Below are 16,365 nucleotides of genomic sequence, written 5' to 3'. Positions count from 1 at the left end.
CTGTATGCACTTGTATATGACACATATGTATACGGCTATTTCCTATATGGACTTGGAATGATAAGAGAGCGAGCAGTCTATCTACGATCAAAAAGAGCTTGGGGACAAAGTAAGAACCACTAAAGCAGTCTCTCTATCTGAGATCCAAAGCAAATACATGAAACCCACTGGCCAGTAATACTGTGGCTATGCAACAAACTCCAAAACACAAAAAGCTTAGTCAGACCTAAACAACAGTAGGCATCTCTCACTGTACAAAACAACCATGCTAACAGGTGTTGGCCTGACATAGTGACCTGAGACAGGATATAATGTTCATCAACATTCCATTCCACGACTGGAATGTTGCGTTTGTTTTGGTATTTCCGCTGTTCTCTTGATGTTTGAGAGCTATGAAAAAGAGAATTGTTGAGGTATGAATTATTTTTATAAGTTAGGCATGCAGGGTTTCCGTTTATTCGTATGACTAACAACCGATATGACGTTGGTATCAGTATTCTCTGAACGCTTATAGGTTCACATTGTTTATCGAGTAGGCTATTGGATGCTTGGACGCCCAAAAAGAAATCACAACAAACTGCTGGAAAATATGATGACGCAATTAGCCTCAGCTACAGGTTTACGAGACAGGCGAATGCAAAAGAATAGAAATGAACCAAGAGGAAACAACAAAGATCTGAACAATCCATTATAGAAATGAGCGAAACCTGGACTAGTTGCTACTTGCAGAACATGACAGTTTTTACAAGACATGTATGCGAAAGTGCTATTCGAAACTTTCTCAGCTCTCTTGATTTCCGAACGACGCACATCTAGCCAGTGGCATTTACACTGACAACTGAAATACATGGCCCACATTATAGACATTACAGTGTTGCTTTCTAACCGTGACTGTTAAAAAACGAAATACACGAGAGCGATCAAAGTAACAGCTCCAACCCTACTTCCTCATTCCGCCTCCTCCTTCCCCTCCAAAAGGATTTGAGCGTCGGTTCTATTTAGGGTTGTCAACACGTTAACTCAAAGAAAGTCACCTGTTGATCCAAAAGCATTACACACTACCTTTGAGCCACTCGCTCACTCTCTCTGGACTCCACGAAGTTATCGGCTCCATGATCGGAGTCCTGGGAATGCTGATTCAATTCCCCCTTGGATTCTTCGCCGGACTGTCCCGAGAAGCGGATGAAGGAAAACTTGACGGTGGGCACTCCCACACGCAGGTAAAATTCTCTCTCCCGTGAGCCAATAGTGTGTTGCAGGTCGGAGGCCGTGATTGAGGCTCACATATTTCCCAACACAGGTGCCCCCGGGCAGGAAGAGAACGGGTAGCAGAGGTGCATGCACGAAGCCAGCATGAAGAGAATTTAGCAGCTGTCGCGTTTAAAAACACTCAGAGTAGACTAATCCGAGCCGTGTTCATTGGCTTCACTTTTGTTCGAAAGAGGGATTTCAGTGAGATGGTTTTTACTTAAAACATACCTGATACGTAATTGGCAATAAAATGCAGACACAAATATACAACACACACATGTGGCGTAATACCATCAGATTCTTACGTTAGATTAGAGGTGCAAGCTAGTTACTCGAAAGTAAGTAATGTATATAATGTCATTAACTTAAAATAAGTAGGATCTCAGTGTCCATGATTGTAATGATGCTGACCCTTAGTAATGATGATAATGGTGCCTATGATGATGATAATTGTTGAGAAAAATGATGATGATGGTGAGGAGGAGGAGGAGATGAAGTGATGATGAGATGGTTGACGATGACGAAGGTGATGATGATGATGACAGGCTTCAGGAAATAATATAGATGTTGGTGTAATTTAGAAAGCACTCTGTTTTGAAATATAACATGTTTTAAAACCACCGTGGGAAGGCTCCTAGGAAGCCACGGCGTTACTGCAACTCAGCCACAAACTGAGTGTATTAGAAGGCCAGCCCAGGGAGGTCCCTCATTGGATCTAGCGTCCCCTGGTGTTCAGTGCCTCTCCACAAACTGAACTGGATCTCGTACACGTTATATAAAGGGCGTGTACTGTCTACCCTTTAATGGCCACAGTGATGCCGATGAGGCAGCAGGCAGCATAATAGAGCCAGGAGGACACTCTGTACAGCCAACACCGCAGAAATAGTAGAATATTATATCTGACATACAGTCACATGTAATACAATGCATTCCATATTGATGTCACTGAAGCCTTGCATGGACATGAAATATGTGTGCTCATGGGACTGTGAGGTCAAGCCACATGCACAACCAGTGCCTCTGTCTCCACTCCTGCTCCTACATAGCCTCTAGCCCTTTCAGGCAAAATACTTAGCCTCAGCCTTAGCTGAGGTAGCAATTCAACAGATTATTTTGCTAACAGTAAGCAAGACATCCTGCAATCCTGTGACCCTTTGTGCTCTCTGACACTGAAGTCTTCCTGAGTATGTGGTGTATGTGTTCGCAGTGTTGCTAGCCTGAGCTCCCTCCACTCTCATTACACGTGTGCTGTCTATGAGGCACCCTGCCTCCATTCAGGCAGAATGCTTACCATACCATACCTGCTCATGTCTGAACACGCAGTTTGTGCAAGGAAATGCCCAGAGCTTGCAGCCAGACCCCAGTGTGTGTGTGTGTGTGTGTGCCTGGTTTCGATTGCAGATTTTCTCGTACTTAATGTGTGTATGTGTGTAAGTGTGTGTATATGTGTGTGCAGATTGCATATTCCCTCTGACTCATTGTGTGTGCATAGAGGAGTCGTATTGGGAATACACACTGACGCATCCTGAGCAGCCGTGATTAACACTGTAATCCTCACAGCTTGTCTGTCAGATTGCAAAATGTCTGCCCAACCATGTGAGTTCTCTCCAAATTAACACGTGGACACGTTTCGTCCCAGATTTGGACTACAGTTGTTCTCCTATCCATTTTTCACAACATCCTGCATGCCTTGTTGTCATTCTCTATGTTGTTTTCTGATTGGGATAAAATTGATACTAAAACCCACTGTATGCCAGAGCTTTACATTTCATGTGAACTGTTGTACTAAAATCACTATTCTATCAAACACAACAGCTTCATTTCTCAGACTACTATATAATAATGTATATGGAAATATATAGTAAATATAAATAATAATAGAAACAGTGTACACACACATTCTCCAGCAATATCTGCCAGCCGGGACTGGGCCCTGCTCACATTCTGATCTGCTGGTGAGATAGCTGCTGGTTTGGTGTCTCTGACTTTGCCTGCTTGGCTTTGTTTGAGATTTAAGATGTAATCTCTGATTAGTGGGGGGCATCCTACTGTGTCACATTCTTCGCTAATAAGGCCATGTTGATGAGGCCATGTTGGCAGGCTAATTGTACTTTCACTGTCGTTGAGCAGCTCATTAATTCTCCCTCTTGGTGGAGGCGCATCATGAGCCTGGAACTGCATTGAGAACCTACCACACACACACACACACACACACACACATACACCATATATGAGCTGATTCAGTCCTGCAGAGTATGTAAGCAGGCAGTGTTGCCTTTAGATGTGCTGAAAACGTCACAATGTATCAGATAGGAAGAGTGTTTTGCATTTTAGTTGTGTCTGCGTTTTGTGAAAGCTGTGGATTCTGTTGATGTTCTGGGATCAGTGTTTGTTTGGGATCCGTGCTTGACAGCGTTGTTTGTTTGTTTGCTCACATTCATCCCTTAGGAGACGGAGTGTGCATGTGCTCTTCAAGACTGTGCAAAGCTCTTAATGCCAGTGTGGATTTTTCTGGCCATCACACCAAACACGCTTGTGCTTCCTCCAGATTATGGTGGTTAAAAAAAATCGCTGTCATAACATATCTCTCTTTATTTATCAGTGGTCGGTTGAATCTCTCAGTGCGGCTGAAGTGCTCAGTTGGCTGTGTTGTATCAGCAGACGAATGCCTCGTTTAGCCTGTCAGACCTCTGATCCCTCCTTTCCTAGGCCGTACAGTCAAACCAAATGGAAAAAACTAAGGTGCTACTCCCATCTATAAATAAAGTGCAGCCTGTATCATTTCAGCCAATAACCTGCCATGCCTGAGCAAAAATATGTAGCAATACACACCCCATAATGGAAAATAATAAATTGTGTATGATAGTGAGTTTTATACTTCTCTCTCTCTTTCCATAAGAGCCAGACAGCCAGTCAGCCAGGGAGCCTGGGAGCCTGACCTGAGCTGGTGGGAGATTCCAGGGTAGCGCCAGGTCAACTGACACAATCTTTTATAACCCTGATCCAGTTATGATTGATTACAAATTACGCTGGCCAAGAGTGCAGGTACCCTCAGCGGGCTGGGATTGCACAACCTAAAGCACAGCAATAGCACGGAAGTGATCTTAGAGGGTTAGATAGAGGGTCTTTTTTGGTAATGTCCCTTTAATACTTGAGTCCGTAATGATTATGATGGATTCAGGGTGAAGACTCTGTAATTCTCCCTTTTTCTTGTTTTCCGCCTCTCTCTTTATCTTTGTCTCTACCTCTCCCCATATCTCTCTCTGTTTGTGTGTGTGTGTATGTGTGTGTGTGTGTGTGTGTGTGTGTAAGGGTGTCTCTCTGAAGCTCCAAGAAAATTGAAAGTGAAGATAAATTACAATGTCAGTTGCGCCTGCTCTGTGTAATTGCCAGGCTGCTGCTGTGTGACTCAAATCTGCCATTTCGTTTGCCAGTCCAGCCATCTCTCATCTCGGTGCACGCATATAATAATAATAATAAAACTTTATTTATATAGCACCTTTCATGCAAAAGAATGCAGCTCACACACATATGTGTGTGGTGTGTGTTTGTGTGTGTGTGTGTGTGTGTGTGTCTGTGCCAGTCGAAGGCTCAGGCAGCCCCCACACCTCTCCCCGTTGCCCCCTCCCCCACTCTCTCCAGTGGCCCCATCCTCCCAGCTAATAACCCCATAAATGACGCGTGGGGGAAGACCTTGCTTTGCACTACCTCACTCCGCCTGGATCTGAGTCATTCTCCCATGATCCTTCGGTGCAGCCATGGGTGAAGGGACATCCCTACGCCCCCTTCCTCCACCCCACCACCCCCCAGGTTGTCAATAAAGGAAAGCCCCCACTGTGCAGCTGTGCCGAGCTCTCTGACATCACTCATCCCTCTCACACTGAAGTAAACCCCACATACTGTGGATGGGCTGCAGGCAGGCAATCCTGCCACCATACAGATCGCTTCACTTTCACAGCAGCGCTGATTATGAAAAGGCACTGGGAAGCTGGTGCCTGCAGGGCTGATGTGTGTGTGTGTGTGTGTGTGTGTGTGTGTGTGTGTGTGTTTGTGTGTGTGTCTGTGTGTGTCTCTGTGTGTGTGTGTGTGTGTGTGTGTGTGTGTGACGTCTTCATCATTGACCTCGCAGAGGAATCACTAGTCTGCCTGGTGTTATGCTGCCATACTCACACAAGCAGCATGATCTGTCAGTTCTGTGTTTGCCTTTATGTCAGGCATCCTTACACATGAAGGCTTTACTTACACATACAGTCAGCTTTGCCTCCGTGCCCACGGCTAACAGAAATCCCTTTTTAAAGAAAATAAACGTCACTGTACATCAGGCATATGAGTCCCTTGTAAAACAAACAGGCTTGTTTTCGGTGCGTATTTAATTTTTTTAGTCTACACATGTCAAATAGACTGTTGATAATTATGCAGTGTGTCTGTGTGTGCACGTTCATGCATGTCTGCATTTTGTGTGTGTGTGCATGTGTTTGTGTGTATGTGTGTGTTTGTATGTGCATACATGTGTGTGTATATGTACATGTGTGTGTGTTTGCAGGTGCATGCATGTGTGTGTGTGCGTGTGTGTTTTTACACGTGCATGCATGTGTGTGCGTATTTGTGTGTGTGTGTGTGCATGCATGTGTGTGTGTTTTTGTGTGTGTCTGTATGTGTTTGTGTGTGTGGGTGTGTTTGCATATGCATGCATGTGTGTGTGCATGTTTGTATGTGTGTTTGCATGTGCGTGCATGTGTGTGTGTATGCGTGTTTGTGTGTGTGTGTGTGTGTGTGTGTGTGCGCGTGTGAACGTGTATGTGTAAGTAAGTGTATGTGTAAGTGTATGTGTGTATATTGAGTGGAACTGCTCGCACACAGTTGTTTGATTGATTTACCACCCTGGTGTAGTGAGGAGATCCAGACCAGCCCTTTAAGGAGCTGAAGCATTTACTCTGACTCTAACTCATCACTCTCGATAAGGCACACATTCCTCTGAGCTCAGAGAGAGAGGGAGAGGTAGAGAGAGAGGGATTGAGAGAGGGAGAAGGAGTGAGGGAGAGAGGGTGCTAGAGAGAAGGAGATAGAACAGGAAGGGAGAGAGGAAGGGAGTTGGAGAGAGAGAGAGGGAGTAGGAGAGGGAGTGAGAGAGGGAGAGAAAGCGAGGGGGAAAGAGTGAGATGGGGCATGGGAGGGAGAGAGAGAAGAGGAGAGGAAGAGAAAGAGAGAGAAGGGGAGAGGAAGAAAGAGAGAAAGAGCGGACAGGCAGGAATGTAACCCACGGTGAATGATTGATTTCTCTCCCCCTAGGTGGCGTAAATACCCTTGAATCCTCCAAGCCCATTGAGTGGTGGAGCTCATCCAGTCATGACCAGTGCCATTTTTGATTGTCTCATAACAAGGACACACACACACACACACACACGTGTACACAGACACAGATAAGCCTAACCCACAGACCCTTAGGCAGGTATTGCTTTCAGTTCTTCCTCCCTTGAGTGCATGGAGTACTGAGAGGTCTGTGCATTGATCTAAACTCCTTTTATCAGTGGATAGCTGCAGTTTCCAGTTCCTATATCATGGAGGCGGTATTACATGAAGTCACACAGATGGACCCACCTCTAAAATCAGATTAAAAAACAGTCTATTACCAAATTTACCAACATAATCATGATGTTCAGCTAAATGAATTAAGCAATGATTTAATTCACTTCATTCATTCAAAATAACTAATTTATTCTGTCACATAACAATATTATGTAAGACTTTTCCATCTGTAAACACATATCATACTGATGTTGTTTATTTGTATAGTTTTTGACACTAAATTCATTTTTACATGCATAAAACCCCTATTTTCTGTTTCATATGTTGTATTTATTTATTTATTTCCAATCCATTGGTTAATGCAATATCACTGTAGATACCATGCATGTTACAGAGTTACAGTGATGCTCTATATCATTTTCCTTAAACTGACTGGCTGAGTAAGACATGTGCAAGTAGATTCTTAATGAAAGGAGAGGTTGCTGGTAAGAAAATAATAGTTGTGTGATTTAAGACAAAATAAGCTTTAACAGAATTGAAAGAAATTGATGAAAACCAGACCTCACTGGCTCAAGATGAACAACCAACAGAATGGGCATTGTTGCTATACTGTATAACCGAACACTTTTTCTTCAGGTATTTTGAACACAACAGAAACGTTTCTGCTACAGACAAAGACATCTGAGAGGCACTCTGATATGGCGGTACAAACTGCATTGCGCTACAGACATTAGAATGGACCATGGCTACAAGTGGAGACAGCTTCAGGAATGCTGGCTGGGAAATTAAACATTTTAGCAGCAGGGTGTGTCTGATCAATAAGTCATCCGTCTTGGCAACGAACCGCGTCTTTTGGGAAGGGCAGACCCTACAGGGAGACTCGTTGACAACACTGATGATGTAATTATAACATAGCATTATTCAGTCACTAAAAACTATACTATACGTAAAAGTATATGTTTTGTGTGTAATGGAGGTTTAGAGATGGTGGTGTATGTGTGCATTAGGCCACTATTGCGCTCTTCAAAATTGATTTTACACTCTTGATCAAGGGAGCTATTAAAGTGCTTTGACATTGTTTTCATTTTTTTTTAAATAAATCTGTTCAAAGGACAGATCCTCTGTATTGCTTTTAATTCTCCATCTCCGGCGAGATATAGTTGGCCAACTGCCCCTTGTTGCCCGTGGTAACTAGCACAGGCAGGGTGCTGGGGTTTGGCTTACGCGTTCACTGAGCATTCGAAATAGCGTCAAGTGTAAGGACGTGTTATATAAATATCAACCGTAATGTGTGTTTTACAGAACAATCCAGCACGAGTGCGAGAGTTTTCATGTATCTGGAAGGTCATATTTGCATGCCTGGCGTTGCTTAGGTCACTGTTAGTAACGGAAGAGTACATTATAGTAAATAATGAGGAGCAATGTAATGGTGATGAATGAAAATGTTTACTTTTAATCATTTTTTAGATATGTCATCACTGAGGCTCAGCCTCAGTTGCAAAGTTGCAGTTGCGGCGGACAGCCAGCGGAGGACGTCAAGTCAAATCTCAGTAAGAGCGCAGATGGGGGTTGGCCAACGCTCTTGCGCAGGCTGCCAATGACAGCTCGAGTCAACGCGCCTTTACGCTACACGTACAAGACAGCACTCTCGATTCTGGAGAGGAACAAGCTGACGGGACAGGGTCTCCCTTTCACGCATTCTTTCGGGGAGAGACGCCGTTTTTGAAGAACAAGTGCACACACTACAAGGATTACTGGACAATCAGTGTCCAGAGAGAGAACAAAAGCTGCTTGCTGACCTTTTACGGTAACCGAGACCTCGGCTGCAGTTGCGCTCAGTCTATTCAATTTTCCGCCTGCATTTTCGCGTCTTAACCTGTCTTAACCTGTGAGAGAACCCTCCCTTCCTTCTCATCTGCGAATTGACAAATCAGTCTTTGGCTCTCTCTTACAGGACCAACATTTACCTCTGCACGGAAAGAGAGAGCATCGACGTCATTGTAAAGGAGTATTATTTTTTTAATTATTTGTAAACGTCTCCTGTGTGAATATGCGCGTTCAGTCGGCGTAGTGGAGTTTGAAGACAGTGATTTGACCAGCAGCAAACCGCCAGCGACGAGGAAAGAAAGCTATCTCTGTTGACCGTCTCAAAAACGGTTGGAAGCAAACTCGAAGATATTTTTTTCAAGCAGTGAGAGGACCGAGGTACATACAAAATGCCTCTCGCACAACTTGCGGAACCCTGGCCCAAAATGGAGCTTGTCCAGCTCGACACGGAGGTAAGGTCAGAGGTGTTGGTCACCTGAATCTAGCCTGTTTAAACTTGTAAGACATCTTGGTTAGCACAGATTAAGTTGTTTACACACTTTATATATCGTGACCGTGTGCTTTTGTTCAGACAGTTGCACGTTTATAAGCAACACACTTGGCTATTCAAACAGTGATGAGTTGAGAAAGAGGTTTGATGGCATTAGCACATTTCCGAGCCTACATCGTTCATTCGACTCGTTCAGATAGTGCGGGACACTTCAAACAAATGCGGAGGTGGCGGCCACAATTGACTGTACTTCGTGGTTGAATTACCTTAGCGTTTGTGCTAATCATTACAATATGACCTTTTAAGAATGCATCTGAACGCCGTTCAGTTCATTATTCATGGTGACAGAATGCAAACAGACTTTTTCAAGGCCAACGATAATTCCTTTCAAATCCTAGGAAGTGTCAAGGCAGGTCCTCTTTTGAATGGGGTCTACTCCATTCTTATTGTAAAGCAATAGAGCCTGAAGATATTCATGTGCTCAAGGCTGAAGCTGTCTGATGTCCGCCTGTGCTCAGTAAAGTAACATTAGTCAGGGATGGCATGTGAACCTAACAATGTAGCAGAGACAGATTTAAGTTTTTGTTTTGTTTTATGTTTTGATGAAATGGCTACCTGTCCATTGGGGGAATGGACCGTTTATGATGACATCTCATTCGTCTCGCTTTGCAGGCAGTCCCGGCTCTTTCACTCATTTAGCTGTGTATCCCGCTCTCCCAGCGGAGTGCAATTAAAACCGTCGCGCTGCAAAATCAATTTTCATAATGTCCCTTCCATGCGCGTCGGGGGGGTCGCCTTTCACATTTCAGACAATGTTTGCTCTTTGCTCTCTCTCTTTCTCTCTTTCTCTTTATCTCTCTCGGTGTGTGTTTCCGTGTCTGTATGTCTAGCAGTGTGGTGAGGAGCTATACAAAAAAAAAAAACACACACACACACACATGCAGGCAGTCTGAGCTCTTGTAACCCATGACACTATTTCTCCTCCTGTGCCATACTACCAACAAATTCATTTTTTTCTAGACTAATTACATGACTTAGTAACCTACTTGGCACATCCCCCAGATTTCAGTGGCCCATCTGCTCCCTCTCTCTATTCAAGCTTTGCTGTGGAGGTCAAACTGGCGTTTTGTTTGCTAATGGTAGATTTTACAGATTGCCAGAGAAAAAGACACTCCAGCCTTACAGGCATTCTTGTTCCTGTCTGTTTATGTGCATGGATGGGAATCATAGGATGGCTGTGCACTTTTGTAGATGTTGATGGTGGTGTCCTACTGTTGTGATGTCACCTGCTGCTCTTTTTGAAGAGCAGATAGATAGCAGTTCACCCCATAACAGAGCAACAGAGTACAGTATAATCCAGTATGTTTAAGAATATGCTCCCGCATGCTACTGTATGTTCCAGAATAGGGTCCTGTAGGTCTGAGAGTTGTAAGCTAGCCTCATAAATAAATAATAAATATAAAATATATAAATAATAAAAACACACCTGCAAGCTATGTCGGTAAAGTGAGTCTTTAGGTTCTGAGATAATATACATATTGGGAGTCCAAACACTGCAATTGCACTTGAGGGGGAATCCATGCAGCCGCTTTGTTGGGTGTTCCCCTGGAAACGGCAATTTAACTAATGGCTGCAAATTCCAACATGCATTTATGCCATTAAGTGTGACCTTGTGCTGTGTTGCGTGTGTGGTGTGCGTAAATGACGAAGACTAAGGGTAGGACGGGCAGTTCTGAACTCTGAACTCTGAAGAATCTTTGGGAAAAATACAGGTTTTGACCTGAAAAAGATATATACAATTTGTGACGCCAACTTTAATTCAAGTTTCTGCATACAAGGTAAATGGTGGTTTGTAGAACCCTTGTGGGGCAGAATGGGCTTTGCAAGCTCGTTGCTGTTTATCATTTTGCTGGGGGTAAGAATACCTCTTTGTCAGCTGATGACGGGAGTCGTTTGTCAGACTCCAGTGTAGTTCCCTACTAACTGTAGTGGAAGCTGTAGGCATTCCAGTCACATTTGCTTTAACAGATGTCTGACTGAAGTGTGTGTGTGTGTGTGTGTGTGTGTGTGTGTGTGCAAACACACCTGAGCTGGCGACACACACCACAGGCTGTGCCCAGCTCTGGCTGTATCAGGTGACGGATGACCGGATGGCTATTTCCTACTGGGCTTAGACTGACTGATAGGGGTGGGGGAAAAAATCGATTTTTCGATTTCTCTCGATTCTCTTTAGAACGATTCTGTCTCGATTCAGAAAAGTTCATAATCGATTTTTAATAATAAAAAAAAAAAAAATTTTAAATTAATATTTTTTTTTTTTTTTTTTTTTTTTTTTTTTACACATTCATTTTGTGTTGAAATGCAACCTGCATCGATTATTGCATTGTTCATAGAAAGTCATAATTGTGACAAGGAAAAACTTTTTCTCTAATAAAAAAATAGATCTGTTGATTTATCAAACACAAAGTAGGAAGTGATTTGAGACTCTAAGTAGCAAACTCAAATGTTTTCAAAATTGAGATGCATCGATAATCGTTTTATCGGTTTAGAATTGATAATCGATAATCGGTTTAGAATCGAGAATCGGTTTAGAATCGAATCGTTGACCTCTGAATCGGAATCGAATCGAATCGTGAGGTGCCAAGAGATTCCCACCCCTACTGACTGATCACCCGTGTTTTGAAATGAGAGAGGCTCCATCTAGGGTCTCTTCGGATTGATGGAGTGTCTCTCTCTCTCTCTCTCTCTGTCTGTCTGTCTGTCTGTCTGTCTGTCTGTCTGTGTATGTTTATCTGTCCTTCCTCTCTCCAGTGTCGTGTCACCCATGTTCTAGCTCTTCTTCTCCGTCTGTCTGTCTCCTTTAAGTAGTCTCCTCCAATCTCACCACACGCGCGCGCGCACACACACACACACACACACACACACACACACACACACACACACACACACACACACACACACACACACACACACACACACACACAAACACGCATTCTCACATGCTTACCTCACCAGTGGAGCTCCAGTAAATGTCCTGACAGATTCCAAGAAAGCGACATCAGGTTGTCTGGCTTTGATCCACAGAATATGTGTGCTCCAGCAGCAGGTATTAGCCTAGAAGACCTCAGAACACACACATGATGACAGACAGCTTACTGTGTCTGTGCACCCGCATTGATGTCATACCAGACACTCCCATACACACACCCTCTAACCCACAGTCATGTAAAAAGACAGGGCTCCCAGAGTGCATTTCCAAGAGGAGCTGGGAGCTATGTTGTTTAGTCATTTACACTGTCTATGTGAGGCTGGCATTGTGAGGCGTTCCCTTGAGAATACCAAACTCCGCAAGTCTCTGCAGAGGATGTGTCTTGCTGTGTGAGAATTGAAAGGAGAAGTTATGCAACAGTCCATATAGGTTGTTTCTGTATGCGACAACACTGTACATTCTGCACCAAAGGGGACACACACACACACACACACTTAATTTCTTGCATTCTGTGTTTTTCTTTTTTGAACTGCTTCGGAGTACATGGGCAATGCACATGCCAAGGACAAGTCTATAGAGTTTGAAATGAACTACAACAAAACAGAATAGAGCCATTAAGGAAAGAAGTGTTATGCCTAAATTAATTAGGGGGGGGGGATCACGGACAAGTGGAGCAAATGTTGGAATCGATCAGTATGGGTATTCTTCTTTGGTTTGTTGTTGACCAACCGGAAAGATGAGCTTTTATTGTTGCCTGGTTGCAGACCAACAGAGTAGTATTAAGGGTTCTTGTATGTCTGTGTGTGTGTGTGTGTGGGGGGGGGGGGTCCATAATGAATGGAGCTGCTATTTCTGAAGTAGGCCAAACACAGTGAATGAGCTCCTGCCTTTTCAAATTCTGAATAAGGGCGACTCAATGGACGTTAGCTTAGCATTTGCAATGGAAAGGTCAGGCCATCTTTTTGGGCTGAGTGTATAAATCTGAACTGCAATGAGAAAGCTGTGTGGCTGTTGTCATCCTAAACATGGCTGCCCAGGGGGCTAATAGTGTTTTGCCCTTTTCATAACGGTCATCTGTCAAGCCGAGATTATGGCACGGGCGCAGAATGTAGCAGAGTAAGCAAGGCTGAGGTATTCGTCTTGTGATTACAAGGAGAGGGAAAGAAAGAGTTTTATTTCGTATTTGAAAAACTCAAGGTAATGTTGAGGTCAAGGTTGTTTGATTGTATTATGTTCTGTGTTAGGCTTGGTCAAAAAAATAAGACTTGTTGCGCAGGGCATGTTGGCTTCGGAGTGTGTTCCTGAGAAGGGCGCCTGTTAAACTGACACCGTGACGCACATCCCCTTCACATTACTCGGGAATCACTCTTTCTTTTTGTCTGACTTTGTCAGCCTTTGCTTCTTGGTGTTGCTTCATTTCATTCTCTTTTTGTCATTTCTCTGACTGCATTCTTGGGGGTCATCCCTCTGCATTCACACGGGCCCATCCCTGAACTACTTAATAAGGGTGGTGACCGCTTTTTAACCCTTTTTTCTCACCCCAAATTGGTTGGTTTTCTATTGTGTGTGTGTGCGCGTGTGTGTGTGTTTGAACTGAGGCCAAATCACTTAATTCACCAAGCCCACTCTAAGGCAACGTTTGCACAGAGCCTGGATTGCCTGAATCCGGAAACATTTTTGGATCCGGTACCTTTTTTATCGCGTTCACACAGAGCCGTGTCAAGAAAAATCTTTTCACGTCAGATTTGCTCATATAGGCTATTGCTGACACTTTTAAAAAACGGTTTTGAACAGTGGTCTGATGCAAATATATTTAAGTGATCAGTGATAGATTAAAGTGTGGCTTGTTAATGTCATCCCTTTCCTAACCAGCTTCTTAACAACATCGATTTAGTTTATGTTGTTGCTGTTATGAAGTGACGCAGCGGGGTTAATAAGGGTTCAGGATGAGGTTGCGAGGCGTTCACGTGGGGCAATTACGTCATTGTGTTAGAAAGTGTGCGGATCGTGCGTTTACGCGAACACGGATCCGCTGGAGTGTTGAATCTATCCACTCTAGAGACCGGATTCAAAAGGTTGCGGATTCAGTGACCCAATCCGCCGGGTTCGTGTAAACGAGAGGCCAATCCTGAAACATTTCTTTCCGGATTCAGGCAATCCAGGCTCCTTATAAACGGCCCCTAAATCACAATAATGTAATTGCAGACAGACTCTTTTATTGCTTCCTTTGGAAATCTGGAGCAGTGGTAGATAAAGACCTTGAATTTTAAAAGGTGCTTGAAAAAAGGTGTGCCCCATTCAGTGCCTGTAGACGATTGGCCTACCGTGTGGTGCTGGAGTGGGCACTGAAAGGAGAGCGCCTCCTCTCGATAATCGACTACAGGCACTGAGTGGGGTGCTATGTCAGAGACTTGAAGATAGAGACCGGTAAAACACTGTAAAGAAACTGTTTGTACAGTCAGTTGTTGAGGTAAATGGATGATGGTAGGGATCCTTGTGTTGTCAGACCCTTGGAATAACATTTATGAGTCTGTCAGTGGCGAAAACAAGCGGTTTACTTTGACGTGCTGGCTTGCCTGATAGGATTTCATTGTGTAGCCATTTTGTGGTGTCTGTTTTTAGCATTTTAGCAATACTTGACAGATTTTGATCTTTAATTGTTCTTAGTAAAAGTTTGGACCCAAAAGTATAAAAAAATAAGGCCCATGTTGAAAAATCCCAAAGTTTCCAGAAAATGTTTGTCTACAGTTTCTCTCTGCTCCCACTTAATGCAAAAGAGGTAAACCATCTTCTTTAATTCTTGCTGCAAGGCCAAACATGGTTTTTGAACCTCTCCTGCGATGGGTAGGAATTAAAAGGAAGAGACTGATCAAGAAAGACAACAAGAAAGACACAGAAAGTAGATGGTGGAGGATATGGAGATACAGAAATCGGAGAAAGAGGAACTCTTTGGGCTTGTGATTTCAGGCGCATGTCTGTGAGGCTTGAGATCCTATTTGTTCAATTTATGTTCCTTACTGTGAAAAATGGGCTAGGGAAGTGTGTGTGTGTGTGTGTGTGTGTGTGTGATTCAGTATCCGAGAACTTGGTGCTAAATCTGTCTGCTGTGATTCATGTTTTTTGCATGCACTTAGAATGCTATGCCACCAACATGCCACCGTTTCGCAATCATTCTGCCCATCATAATATAATGATTCAAAGTAATACTTGCAGTCAGTGCAAGGCACGGAGAAATATTTCTATCTATGAAGGCTTTTCTGTGAAATTAATCCGGGAAGGCAAACCATCCTGGTAGCACAAATTTCGAGAGAATAATACATCCCATAACAACTTAAATGGCTGAACTGGTAGAGCAAAAATAATAATGGCACCAATGCTATGGGTACAAATCTGCCCCTTACATACACTGTAAGCTACCAAGGATAAAAGCTAAGCTAATCTGCACAGTTACTGAATGCACCAGTTGCCTACTCTGAGATTCTGAGGAGAGCTAGGCAGACAGCGAGCATATTCTGTAAATTTAGATGAATATGAGCATCGGTTTTATGCGTTGCTCCGTTGTGCGATAAAATTAAACGTGTGACTTTGCCTGGTGAACTTAACATGGACCACTGAAAAGTGTCTGTGTGTGTGTGAGAGAGTTTCATTTTGCCTCTTGGGTGGTGTGGAAAAGATGGCATGTGTGTGAAATGTCTCAGTAAAGTTTTCACTTTGTGTGTGTGTGTGTGTGTGTGTGTGTGTGGGCACCCCATGACTTTCTTTTCCAGGCTATATCATGTTGTCCCTCCATATGCTGCTTGCTGAGAGTACATTCCTTTAATTACACACTAACTATCATTACTCACAAATACGCCTCCAAGTCTGTCAGTGCAATTAAAGGGTGATGGTTAACAGCTGCATTGACAGTTTTTTTTTCTTTTCTTTTTTTTTTGTAAGTTCATTGGAAATAAATGTGTAAAAACTCCCCCGCAGGTTCAGAAGGCCTAAAAATGTTAGCCAGTTTTGTAGTATTAGTCATTGGTCATTCATTGGCCTCTCTGGAATCCCCTCTGCACTAATTTAAAGAATGGATGAAAGCTGTGTGTAGTGTAGTGAGTGCACTGGAGGCTACTGGGTCTGTCTGGTTTGTGATGCCTGTCCACACACACACACACACACACACACAAATGGAGTCCTTGCCTGGATACTGAACACAGTGTGTCTTTTTTTTCAGAATGGACAAAGCACTACAGAGGATGGAGTCACACCTGGGGACAAGGTAGGAACTAGTACACACACACAC

General features: G+C 43.5%; 2 protein-coding genes across 4 annotated transcripts in view; one reads left to right on the top strand and one right to left on the bottom strand.

The window, feature by feature from the left end:
- Positions 1 to 1,174, bottom strand: part of cnksr1 (connector enhancer of kinase suppressor of Ras 1) — a 44,902-nt gene extending 43,728 nt beyond the window's left edge. For both annotated transcript variants that reach the window (XM_012836677.3, XM_031579888.2), the window contains exon 1: positions 1,063 to 1,174. In XM_012836677.3, the coding sequence (XP_012692131.2) occupies positions 1,063 to 1,114 (52 nt within the window). In that variant the 5' untranslated portion in view covers positions 1,115 to 1,174. The remainder of the gene's footprint in view (positions 1 to 1,062) is intronic.
- rps6ka1 (ribosomal protein S6 kinase a, polypeptide 1) overlaps positions 1,101 to 16,365 on the top strand; it is a 70,658-nt gene continuing 55,393 nt past the window's right edge. Inside the window, exons 1-2 of one of the 2 annotated variants that reach the window (XM_031579891.2) lie at positions 1,101 to 1,220; positions 16,297 to 16,341. In XM_031579891.2, coding sequence (XP_031435751.1) covers positions 1,113 to 1,220; positions 16,297 to 16,341 — 153 coding nt within the window. In that variant the 5' untranslated portion in view covers positions 1,101 to 1,112. Of the gene's footprint in view, positions 1,221 to 6,977; positions 9,057 to 16,296; positions 16,342 to 16,365 lie in introns of those variants that run through there. The other variant, XM_012836849.3, reaches the window with a different exon arrangement.

Source organism: Clupea harengus, chromosome 14, assembly GCF_900700415.2.
Source record: "Clupea harengus chromosome 14, Ch_v2.0.2, whole genome shotgun sequence".
In the NCBI taxonomy this organism is placed as follows: domain Eukaryota; kingdom Metazoa; phylum Chordata; class Actinopteri; order Clupeiformes; family Clupeidae; genus Clupea; species Clupea harengus.
The sequence above is the reverse complement of the archived record's forward strand: the minus strand, read 5'-3'. Positions and strand labels throughout refer to the sequence as shown.